The sequence below is a fragment of the Piliocolobus tephrosceles genome, chromosome 1 (genome assembly GCF_002776525.5).
Source record: "Piliocolobus tephrosceles isolate RC106 chromosome 1, ASM277652v3, whole genome shotgun sequence".
Classification (NCBI taxonomy): domain Eukaryota; kingdom Metazoa; phylum Chordata; class Mammalia; order Primates; family Cercopithecidae; genus Piliocolobus; species Piliocolobus tephrosceles.
Genome location: NC_045434.1, coordinates 146,211,530 through 146,224,815, shown reverse-complemented (window position 1 = coordinate 146,224,815; position 13,286 = coordinate 146,211,530). Strand labels below are relative to the sequence as shown.

The 13,286-nt window shown below is 33.9% G+C and overlaps 1 protein-coding gene across 1 annotated transcript; it reads right to left on the bottom strand.

Moving 5' to 3' along the window:
• Window positions 1-749: 749 nt before the first annotated feature.
• ASB17 (ankyrin repeat and SOCS box containing 17) lies at window positions 750-13,042 on the bottom strand. Its single transcript, XM_023207514.1, has 3 exons — window positions 12,502-13,042; window positions 3,088-3,367; window positions 750-1,035 (listed from the first exon to the last, which is right to left on the bottom strand). Exons 1-3 carry the CDS (start codon window positions 12,900-12,902, stop codon window positions 829-831), a joined length of 888 nt encoding a protein of 295 aa, XP_023063282.1. The 5' UTR covers window positions 12,903-13,042; the 3' UTR covers window positions 750-828.
• Between the last annotated feature and the right edge of the window lie 244 nt (window positions 13,043-13,286).

Here is a 13,286-nt window from a genome sequence, read left to right as displayed (position 1 = left end):
CTTCATGTTTGCTGTCAGAAGACAAGAGATTCTTGGGTTAGAAACAAAGGACTTTATTACTAATGGCATTAGCAAGTAGCATAAGATTCATGCTTGTGTCGATTCCACTTACATCCACCCTCCAAGATATGGAGTGGTCCAAGTAGATGTGGACACAGTAGATTTGTGTCACAGCTGAGGAGCTCTGAGCTTGGGAAATTCCAATCTTTTATAATGAATTTCAAGCAAACTTGCTCAACCTTTGCCTCAGAGGAAGACATTACTTTTTTATACTAGACAATAAACCTGCTCTCTCTGCTCCAGAGGAAGACAGTATCTCTATCTCCCAAACTGCTCACTATACAAACATTCTTGAAAAGCTAGCCCATAATAAATGGAAATTAGTGCTGCTTCTCCTGACAGGAAAAACATGAGAGAGATCCATAGAGAACTGTCTTCCAAGTTTCATGTTTGCACATAGTTGTAGAGAAAAAAATCTAATACTTAGAAAGTAGCCAAAAAATTGTCTGAGAAAACTCTATTTTTTTTAGATAAGTTTCTTCATGATGAAAGAACATACAGATTGAACTGATATTTTCATTTTTGTGTAATTTGGATCAAAATAGTTCATTTTTCATTGTGTAAAATGCATATAATTTATTACATTTATAGACGGTAATGGGCAGAGTCACATAATGATTTAAAGGTGATCCAATTAAGATGTTGTGTGAAAATATATTTTCTAAATGAATGTTCAATACAATAAAAACTTACATGAAGTTAATTTTTATTAACTTCTAAGCCATACATTGGTAAGCATTGTTAAGGAACTGAGGACATTGATGTATGTTAGATTTCTAAATTCAGATAGTTTTGTAGACGAGCAGGAATTAGAAGTGAAAATATTCCATCTGGTAGCATATTGTTGGTTAATAGTTGATTCCTGATGGTTAGTCTGCAAAGATGCAATAGTTCACATGGATCTTTGTATCTTGTTGAAGGAATGTAATCAAACCAATTTGAAATAATTGGACGTCTTCCTAAACTCAGCTGTGTCTGAAGAAAAGCAAAATATTTTACTTTTGTAATGTTTTGTAATTTGGATTGGTCCAAATTATTAACACTTGTTTTTAATTTAAATTTAGAAAATAGACCATAAATTTATAAAACCCTTATAACTTTTTTTCCAAAGCATTTTTACTTGAGGCAAGTATTTTATTCCCATTTTTTTTTTCACAAGGATAAACTTTAAATAATCTATATGTCTAAGGACACAAGGCAAAATTTTTTACAACTATGAATCCAATCAAGTTTTTAATTTTAGTTGGAGTGTACTTATATTTTATCAACTTCTTCCTGAAGAGTGGTTATGGTCAACTTTGCCATATAGAATTATCTGGGAGACTGTAAAAAATACCAGTGCTCAGGTCCTACTCCACAAATTCTGATTCAACTAGTCTGGGGTTGGGCACAGACAATTAAGCCCTAAAAGTTTCCAAGGTGATATCAACCATTGTAGAGTAATGCTTCCTACACAAGAAAGTCTGACAGGAGGCCTGTCCAAATGAAAAGATGTCTTTTAAAGGTTTAGAAAGGCATCTTTTAAAATATTTAATCTTAGGGGTCAAATGTTAATAGATTGACTTAGGAGGAAAAAACATTGCTGTATTACAGAAATATTCTCCACTAGAACATATACTCCACAGGCTACATGATACTATTGTTTATCTATTACATATATAATGCATTCATTATTCAATTATTTAACTATTAAAGAATATATGCTTAGCATTGTGATAGGTGCTTGGGATAATTGCTAGGGTAGGTAAAACAGACACAGCCTCTGTGCTTACAAGACTCCTGGTGTAGAGGTAGAAATATGTAAACATATATTTACAATAAAATATATGTGCTGCGATAGGGAAAACTACTGAGAAGTGTGGAAATGCAGAACAGAGGCATTTAAAGTGTTCTTTAAGCAGTTTTAATGCTATTCTTTATCTTCTTGCTCAATGCTATTTTACTTTATTAAACTGTAGTTGATTGGAACCCAGCTATAAATTTTTCGCCACTTAGGCAGATGATTTTGGTAAACTCACTCTATCCTAGTGCTTTTCTACTAGGGTTGTATCTCAGGAATAGCATTCATGGAACTGGTTGAGAATTGATATGTTCTGTAACAATTATGCAGAATTAATACTGGACCAAGGACAAGCAAGTTTCTGAAAATGCAAAAAAAAAAAAATTGTTTTAAAAATGGGCTGCCAAAATAATTTGATAAATTTGCTTTGCTTACAGTTGGCTCAGGTATTCATATTCACTGCTGAGGCATTAAAGGAAAAAAATAGTAGAGTTATATCTCTTACGAGTTTATTTCTGAAGTCATACCATTAAAGATTAGGGGAACTACTGGATTCCTTGTTGATTTTATTGGTTTAAATTTATAGGGGTAGCTTTCTCTCTATTAAACGGACTTATTTCTTGCTACTAATGGGCATAATTCAATTTGATGCTGACACTTGCAGTTCATTTTGACAGGGTACCCTATATGCTGTTAATTGTTTTCTCTAAATTTGATTTATTCCAGAAACCTTATTATTAAGAAGGTCTCCATATTTCTGAGGGATAGATATTTTCACTTGAACAAATATTTTAAGCCTTTATTTATATTTTTATAATACTTGATGTTGCTTTGAAAACTTGAATGGAAGAAATCTGTTTTTTTACATATGATTGTACTTGTGGGGAGAAATGTAACCCTTATTTTGAAATATTCTGTTGGAAAGAAGGTCTGTTAAATTTTTTTATTTAGTTTTTAAAGGACAAAGACATCTTAAACAGTTTTAAAAATATAATTAGGATATAATATATATCTACTTAATACTAAAATGGACTATACATACAACTTAATTTTCTTTCATATTTCTAAAAACATAAGAAGTAAAGGACTGTTTGAGATTTTCCCTATTATTTTTATTAATATATATTCAATGATCTGTCACTGTACATATTCTGTAAATTAAAAATTAACTGTATTCTTTCCTTTATAGTTTAATCTTAAGATTCACTAATATTTGAGCCCATTTTTTTTTAAAGTAGTTTTCTTACCTTGATTTCCTTGACTGAAATGACAGAAAGCACTCTGGAACATAGTACCAAACATGTTTTGGCATCTTCATGGATGTCAGCCAATTCACGATCAACCATTACTCTTACTCTTGAAGGGTAGAGTACTATCGTTAAGACAATGTTGATAGGCTTTTTTTCTCTTTCTAAGATTCCATATTGCAGTAGTATTTTGAAGATATTAGACTGTCTTGTCTGAGCTACATAAAAGAGAGGTGTGATGCCACTTAATGGACTTGGACAGTATACTGGTGTGAAAGTTCTGTGAATTAAACAAAACAAAAACTCATTGGATATAGAATTAAGAAATGTGATAAACAGTTTATCTTGCTAGTAATGGGAAAATAATAGTATTATCTTAAGTGTTAAATGTCTTAAATGTAACTTTATATGTTTCTTTTTTTTTGTTTTGTTTTTGAAATGGAGTTTCCCTCTTGTTGCTCAGGCTGGAGTGCAATGGCATGATCTCTGCTCATCTCAACCTCTGCCTCATGGGTTCAAGCGATTCTCCTGCCTCAGCCTCTTGAGTAGCTGGGATTACAGGCATATGCAACCATGCCCAGCTCATTTTGTATTTTTAGTAGAGACAGTGTTTCTCCATGTTAGTCAGTCTGGTCTCAAACTCCCAACCTCAGGTGATCTGCCTGCCTCAGCCTCCCAAAGTGCTGAGATTACAGGCGTGAGCCCCTGCCCCCAGCCTATATATTTCTTAAAAGGAGTTTTCCACTCTATGAATCTAGACCAAACTGAAAGTTAAAAGAAAACTCCTACCAAACACTTAAACCCCATTTACATTGTAAAAATAAGCAAAACCAATTTATAATATATGTAAAGTGTTTACTTTTAGTCATAGCAATTCTAGTTGAGAAATCTATACTGCTTAGGACAGTATTACAAAACTGATGTAGCTCTGGAAAAAATAAAATGGAAAAGAAAGACAGAACTTTTTGATTTAACTTTATTAATAGAAAGAATTATGTGGTCATTTGCATATCTTTTTTATTTTGTTCTTCTTGATCATGTACCAGACATGAGCTTGAATTGAGTTTGGAGATTAGGAAAGGAATAAATACAACTATCTTAATTCTATGTTTTTCACTCTAATAAAATTAGAGTTGGTTGGGCTTAGGAAATGTAAATTATAATGAGAACCATATCAGGACCCTCAAGGGCAGAATTTTTCTTCTCGAGTAAAATTTTGAGTCTGCTCTGAGATCTTGTTTTTCCTAGAGTGTCACATGATGGCTAGACTTAAAAATTTCTCTTCCTTTATGATGGAAATGAAAACTTCATTTTTTAAAATGGTATATACTTCTTGCAGTTGTTTGATTTAATAGACTTTTTATGCTGTTATTTTGGTCAGAGTAAATATTGTTGTGGTGTCATTGACCACAAGGGATTTTATGTTAGCAAGCTGTAATTTTGCCAAGTAATATAGTTTTTAGGCTAATGAAAGGGAAATTTTATTAATGATTTTTGTCTGTGGAATTCTCTTGACTGGCCTAATAAAATACTGCAGGGCAGCACACGAAGCATAAATGCTGGTTTTAGGCAACTACTCAGAGCAAGAAAAGTCTTATGCAAAAAGGGGAACTTTAAGACTGCATATACAGTACTTAGGTAAAATGGGAGGCAGCATCGTATAATGGTATAAACAGTAGAGACAAGTGTTCTAGGTTCCAAGGTTTGACTCTGACTTGGCTGTGTGATTGTTGGGCAAGTTGGCCTCTTTACATCTGTTTCCACAAGCATTTATGTACTCATTTGCTCATTCCTTCATTACCTAATTTATTTAACACTTGCTTGCCTAGAGTGTACTAAGGAGTAGATACACAGAGATGAAAGATATAGTTCTTGACTATTACCATCTAGTAAAGAAAACACAAGAAATTGTATAAATACAATACAAGGTGATAATTACAATGATAGAAGCATGCTCAGGGTACTATAGAAGCACTGAGGAGGGGTACTTAACTCTGTCTGAAATAGTCATTTCCTATAGGTTATCCAGAAACTAAGATTTGAAAGATTAGTAGGTGTTTTCCAATAAAAAGATTCGAAAGAATGTTTTAGGCACAAACATAAACCAGCATTGAAGGATTGCTATACCAGAACTAGCTATAGAAGATAAATGTTTTGTAACAGATGAGCTTTTTTCAAGTTGTTTTTGAAGAATCTGAGAAAACTAAGAAAAAAGAGTTTTTCTGGTGGAAGTCCTAGAGCCCTTACCCCTACTAGTTCCTCATTCAGGTCTCCAAAAAGTATAGTTGGAAAGTCACTGGACCAACTAGTTTATCTCCAAAGCTTCACCAAACTCTGAAATGCCAGGATTTTGTAATTTAAAAAATAGTGAAGTGTAGTGCAAAGTAGCATTTTAGAAATCAAGATGTAGGTTTTTGTTATAACTCTGTCACTGGCACTATACATACATATACATATATATCCACACATGCACACACATATAGAAAGAGAGAGGATATATATATATATGTACATATGTATGAATGTGGATATGTATTATTTCCTCTCTCTCTTGTGGAATCATCTCCAGACCAATAATGTCCTGGGCATCTCATCTTTTTTACAAATACTTCCAACACATGGAGAACTTCTAAACTACGTATCTTTCTATGTTACCTATCATTAGTAAGCAGTTTCCCAAACCGCCACTGCATCCAGGTCTTTCCCATTTCTTTGCTTTGTATATGGTCTTCTCCCCCAATTCTGCAATAAGTCTAACTCATCTTTATGAGACCTTGTCTAATAAACTCTTTCGTGAAGTCTTCTTTGATTACCCGGATATATCTCACACTCCTCAGGGCACTTTGTACCTACCTACATTAAATTTGTATCTTTTGGAAAACTTATTTAACCTCTAAACTTTCATTTCCTCATCTTCAAAATAAATGGATAAGCAGAACAATTTACAAAAGTGTAAGCTCCTAAAAGACAGTAATTTCATCTTAGTTGACTACTACATATTTAAGTGCCTAGAACAATGCTTGGCCCATATTGGGCACTCAAATATTTGTTCATTGAACTTTTTTTACTGAAAATTTTGACTATATATGTGATAGTAAAAAATTCTTTGAATTTATCCTGTAGCTTTCAGGCCTAACAAGATTTTTGTTGATGTGTAATCACTTAAACTTTTCAAAGGCAATTTAATGTATTCATCTCGCTTGTTCTTAAGAAAATATTTGACTTAAGAACCTTATAAGTATGGGAATTTTGGAGACTCAGAGGCAAAATATACCATAAGTGGTCACTATTAAGATTTTTGAGATATTAGTTGATTCTAAGATATTAAGATTGACATTACCTTTAGCAGATACTGAATGAATATTGAAAAATGTTGAAAACATGACTAAAACTTAAATAGGTTTAAAATGAGATTTAAAAGTCTAATCTGTACCCAAATGACATATGATTAATCCTCATGTTTAAAGAGTATGTTACTGTAAACCAGAATTTGCTTAATCTGTACTGACAGTTAATTATAGCAGTACTTATATGGATGAAGTGCAGCAAGCAAAGCAAGAATTAGTTTTTAAATGTGAGGTTAATGAACTGAACCCTTGGTATCTGAAAACCTGTCATAATGCTTATGAAATGGGGCATAATATTTCCATATAGACATGCAGAGAATGATTCCATTTTTAGCTATAATTATTTCTAATTTTTTCCCTTCTCATTCTCCTTCAATTTCTAACTGAAAAATTTGATAGGTGCTTCTCCAGAATAATTTTGTGTGTGTGATATTTCACACAGTTGTCTTTCTTAAAACTATGTTTTCCTTTTACTCAGTTGGGCTAGTCTCTCCAAGTTACCCATTTATCTCTTTGGCTATTTCTCCTCAACTGTCTTTCACTGGCTCCTCTTCCTCTGCCCTCGACATCTAAGTAAATATGCATGGCCTTTAGACCAATTTTATTTGACTGTTCCCAGGCAATTTCATTTATGATCATAACTTCAGTCCCTGTCCATTTATTTATTTCAACAAATACTGAATGCATACTATATGCCAGGAACTGTTTTAGGTGCTTGGGATATATCAGGAAACAAAATGAAGATCCCTACTCTCTTGCTTATATTACAGTGATGATTAACAACAATATAGCATGAACATAGTAAACAAGCACATTTTATGTTAGAAGGTGATGAGTGCTTGGAACAAAGAATAAGTCGAGCAGAATAAGAAATATGGATATGCTGTGGGCGGGTACAGTCAGGGCATCTTTAAATATTAAATAAGATGATGGAAGAGTACATCATTGAAAAGTGGCATTTGAACAAAGACCAGAAGGAGGTGAGGAAGTTAAGCATTTGGATATTTCAGGGCCCTATCGCGGGACAGTGTGCCTGGAGTGATGAAGGAAGAATAAGGGAACCAGTGTGGCTGAAAGAGGGCAGAGGTAATGGGATGCCACATTATTTAGAGCCTTAAGGATCACTGTAAGAACCTCACCTTTTACTCTAAACCAAAATGACAAGTCACTGGAGGTTTTGAATAGAAGAGTAATGTTATCTGCCCTTTGTTGAGAATTTGTTAAAGGAAGGAAGGAAATCACTTAACTTGGAACATAGTAGTGGAGATAGCCAGATGCTGTATATTATTTGCAGGTAGAACCAACAGATATCCTAACATAGATGTGAGATGTAAGAGAAGATTAAGGATGGCACTGTATATCTAGCCATGTACTGCACATCTCTACCTCGATATCCATTAGGCAGTGCAAACTCATGTGTCCAAAACTGATTTTATAGGTTTTTAAAAAATATTTTACCTTGATAAGTTTGTGGTATGACCATTTTGGTGGGCTGAATAATAACCCCTCAGTATGGCAAATAGGATTTTGCAGATATGATGAAGATCTTGAGGTGGGAGATTAACTAGGTGTGCCCAATGTAATTACAAGAGTCCTTAAAAGTACAGAGAATGTTGTAAGCAGAGTCAATGAATAAGATATTATGACATTACAGTGCTAGCTTCGAAGATGAAGAGGCCATCAGCCAAGGAATGTAGATGGCCTCTGAAAGCTGGCAAAGGCAAGGAAACAGATTCTTCCCTAAAACCTCCATAAGGGACCAGGCCTACTAACAATTTGATTTAGCTCTATAAGACTTATTTTGGACTTTTGAACTCTGGAACTATAAGAACTAAACTATAAATTTGTGTTGTTTTAAGACACTAAGTTTGTGGCAATTCGTTGCAGCAGCAACAGGAAACTAATACAACTTTCAACCACTCTCAAAATTTAGAAATCTGAAGTTTAACTCTTTCTTCTCTTAGATCTTCCAATTCTGATCACTTACCGTGTCTTGTTATTCTGTCTAAAAATCTCTCTCCTTTCTCCCATTGCTACTGTTTTAGTTTAAGTTCTCATTATAATTTACCTGAACAGTTGTAGTATCAAAGGGCGACCAGAAGTTGGGAGGGATGTTGGCCGAGCAGAATTAGTTCTCCCCTCAAAACTATTATAAATACACATGCAAACTAAGTACATACACTTTGCGTGCTATGCAAATTCAGCCTCAGGGATCTTCTCTAACCACCTCCCTTTAAAAAAATTAGATCACTTTCCCCCAACTCTTCCTGCATAGAACATTATACTTGGAGTGCTTGAGTAGTCTACTAACTGGTTTCCCTGCCATAGCTGCAGCCTGTTTTCCCAAAATCCAGTCTTCAAATGGGGCTGATGAATCTTTTTAATTCCACAAGTTGACTTTCACTGGCCAGGCATTATTCATGGTGTAAATTTCATGTTCCTCAGTCTGGCCTACAAAATCCTTCCTTCTTTCAATTCCAGTCTTCATTTCTCTTACTACCTGATTCCTATCTCACTCTCTAGCTATTACTAAACTGCTTTTAGTCATAGGATACAACAATATTGTTTGTATCTCCCTTAGTTTCAGTCATCCTCCTTCTATATAGACTACGTGTCTTGAAGAGAAAGAAAGAAAAAACTCTATGCTATCTTTTAAAAATCAGTTTAAGACATCACCTATTCTATTGAGCCTTTTCAGATACCTATTCCTCCCTAATGGTGTTAACAATTTCCTTCTCTGCTCTCTCTACCTGTACATGCTTCTATTTTTGTACCTAGAGTGTGTTTATAATTGCTGTTTACATTTATGCCTCACTTACTAGTATATGAGCTCTCTAAAATCAGGAAATATGTCTACTTTGTTTTTGTATTCCCCAATAAATAACATAGTGTCTGGCACTTAGAAAATGCTTAATATTTATTATTGTTATTTGAATAGAATGACATCTTCTCCCTTTAGCCACCTACAATCTGTCACACTGTGGCATTCAGATGATTTTTGCAGGTTTGTGGTAAAAATGAACAAACTTAAGTTTCTTTCCCTTGTTAATTCTATCTCCTTTCCTCCAGGGAGATATAATAGGGAAATTATCAAATTAGAGTGTAAACAAGGGAGGATGACCAAAGAATGATGTTGTCGAAGTAAAGAACAACAGATAATAGGAAATATGGGGTATTCATTATGAGGACATAATAGGTGTGTTCAAATATTTGAGAAGTTTTTGTGTAGAAAAGAGTTAACAGACTGATCTGTTAACTCTTCAGTGCAGTACAGGAAAGAAGAATCAAATAAAACTGTTTCAAAATTCACTTACTCACTCAACAAAATCCTGATTGAGCAGTTGCTATGTATCTGACATAGTTCTACACACTCTATCCATGAGGATAGATTGTGAGCAAACCAATGAAAAAAGGAACAACAGTAGATAAACAAGTCAGTGATCAGCAGGTGCAGAACATTAAAATAAAATAATATAATGACTGAGTGGCTTCTTTAGATTGTGTGAGTAGGAAAGGCCTCTTTGAGAAGATGATATTTATACTGTGACCTAGCTGATGAGGAGGAAGACCCAAGTGAATAGATTTTCGGACAGAGGGAACAGTATTATGAGGCCTTATGGCAGGAATGAACTTGAAGATGTTCAAGAAACAGAAAGGTTTGTGTGGCTGGAATATAGTGTTCAAAAGGGAGAGTAATATGAGATTGGGTTTGGGAGAAATACAGAGTGATCTTTCATGTAGGGTTTTTTTAAAAAGTGGTATTATTTGAATTCTATACCCCTTGTATAAAATCATTGTAGTGGAAAAACTGGGGGATTTTAACTATGGTTGATATGAGCCATTTTGTGTTTTTAAAAGGTCACTCATGCTTCTGAGTCAATCACAGATTACAGGAGTTGACAGGGAAGAATGGAAGCTGGATGACTCTTTAAGAGTCTATTGCAGTTTTCTATGCAAGAGGTGATGGTGGGTTCACCTAGATTTGAAATGGAAGAGATGAAAGGAAATGGAAGAGACGAAAGGAGATGAAAAGAAATAGAAATGATTGGGATATGTTTTGGAAATAAAAGGACTTACTGATGTGTTGAAGCAAAGGAAATAATCAAGAATAAATCCTAGATTTCTGCCTTGAGCCACGTGGTAGAGAAACAGGTACTGTTAATCGGGGGTTGGGGGGAATTCTGGGGAAGGAAAAGGTTGGCAGAAAGAGGGGTGCGCTAGATCAGTATTCTGCTTTGTTTCTATTCAGTTTGAGATGCCATGTGGCAATGTCAATTAATTAAATATAGAAGGAGTTCAGAGCTCAGAGGCAAAGTCAACACTGGGGATAAAGATTTGAGAGTCATTGGCATATATATCATATTTAAAGTCATGTGACTATATATGATATATATTCAAACAGTTATATATACAACTACTTAGTTATATAACTATTATGACTAGTTATATTTATATATTTATATAACTAGTTATGTATTTTTAGTTATATATATAAAACATATATAACTATAGTATATATATATATAACTATATATATAACACTAGGAAAAACAAGGAGCCCAAGGCAAAGGAATGATTTACCTCGGGAAATAGTTAACTCACTACTACTAGAATTGTTTAAGAAGAGACCAGTGAGCATCAACCAGTGATGCCCTACAGAGGGTTGCTGTCCAGGGTAAGGGTCTGCTAATGAATTGTTAGGCTCCATCCAAATTTAAAATTCTATGATTCTGAAAAGTCCAAATGATGTTGCGATCCATAGAATTGGCCTGTAATGGTTTTTACTTTGTGGATGCATCTAAGTTGAAATTTATTAATTTTAAACCTGTCTTAAGACAGTTGTTAATAGCACTCTATCATGTTCCACTGTGTTTCTCTGTTTCATTTTCCTTACAGCTTTCTCCTCTCTGCTTCCATTTTTAATTTTAAAAAATTTATTCTCTCTCCCTCTGTTTGACTCAATTTTTCTTTCCCATGGGCCTTCCAGGGCTATAGACAGGCACTTTTTAGCCCAGCTAGTGACAGTTAGCTTTAGAAGATTTGCTGATCTCTGCTGTAGTTACAAATATAATAGTTACTTAAAACACAAAGTACTATGTGGTAGTTTTGTTTATTGTTGTTTTCAAACCACAGCTATCAGTTCATGTACTTTAGTAATCATTAAGTAATGAAATCCAGTGGTTCTCCAGTACCATAGGATACACAATCAAGGAAAAACTCTGCTTTAGGCAGAATCTAAATTGGTTTAGTCTTTAACTGATCTTGTCAATTTTGTTTTTCATTGCATACATGCATTTATCATTGCACCTAGTACAGAGCTGCATACACAATAATATGATTAATAAATATTTTGTTGAATGAATGAACACATGAATGTTTTATTCAGATGAATATCTAAAACCAAAGAATAAATTAAAGTTAGTGCAAACTAAGTAACTTTAAAATCTATATTACAGGCTCTACAAAGAGGATACATTGGAGATTTTATTTTCATAAGATCCTCAGTAGTATGCATTAGGTAAATTGATATGTGAAGACAATAAAAATTTGATTATATTATCGATAGCATCAGGTACTTGACCTTCATTGTGCTCAAATTTGGAGAATTTGGAGTCCAATTTATCAATGTTTAACACACAAATAGGGAACTGTTGTGTTTAATAAGTATTACTATATGAATATGTGTGCATATTCCCAATTGTACTTTGAAAGTCAGCTTATAAACATATACAAATATAAAACCTCAGGATTCTCAGAAATAGGAGATCATAGTATTACACAATATAGTGTCTCTGTTTAGTTAAGAGAAAAATGTTGTTTAGCACTAACGTGTAAGCTGTGTAGAGCAGAATCACTAATGATTTATTAGTACATAATAACTTACATATAAATTAAAATACAATACATAATGAAAGAGTGAAGGAGTGAACAACTGGTCAAGCAATTAGGTGAGAATTCCTTACTTCACATATAGCCACTATACATGTTAATTTCAGAAAAAAGAAGCACTCTACTCTCCTAAAGATAAATTTTCTTGTTCTATAGTGAAAACATATGAGATTATTACCTCCATATCAGTGCCAGGTTACAACTTCTGTCTTGAACATAGTCTTTTGTCTTCTTGAGAAGCAATTCCACAAAGTCAGGATTACCTTTTCTGGCAAAAACCCAGTACAGAATTGTATTCACACATATTTCAGTAAAGTCGAGGTTAAAACTTACTTCAAAACGGTATCCTGATTTTTCCACAAATGCAATGTAATCTGTGAGTAGTGCGTCAAAACCATCCAAGTCCACATATCTCAGAATTTTTGCCAGTGATCTGTAAATCCTTGGTTCATAACAGTGATATCCCCACTGACCCAAAAACTGTAGGGAGGGTCTTTTAACAATTTTGTCAAGGAGATTGCAGAATATATTGCTCCTTGGACAAGAAGTCTTACGACATAATTTAGTAGATTTACTCATTGTTACTTATAGCAGCAGTATAGAAATAAAATCAGAGGTAAGCATACTGTAATCCTCCAGTTACATATTTTGATAATGTGGTAGGCTTTACTCCACAAACAGAAGTGCCCTTTAAACTGTAACCAGAAAAAATAAATATTACCACAAAGTACTGGATGACATCACAATAGGTGGAGATTCCTCCACAATAGGTAGAGGTCACCAGCATAAGTCAGAGGGGATATTATATGTAACTGGTGACATTTGAAAGAGACATATTGGACAGAAATGGCAAACGTGAAAGCTAAGATACAGTATATTTAATTTTCTAAGAATTCAGTTCAGGGTAGTCTGCATTGTTTCTCAAGTTCTGCATGTTTCTTCAGTAGACTACATAATAGTAAT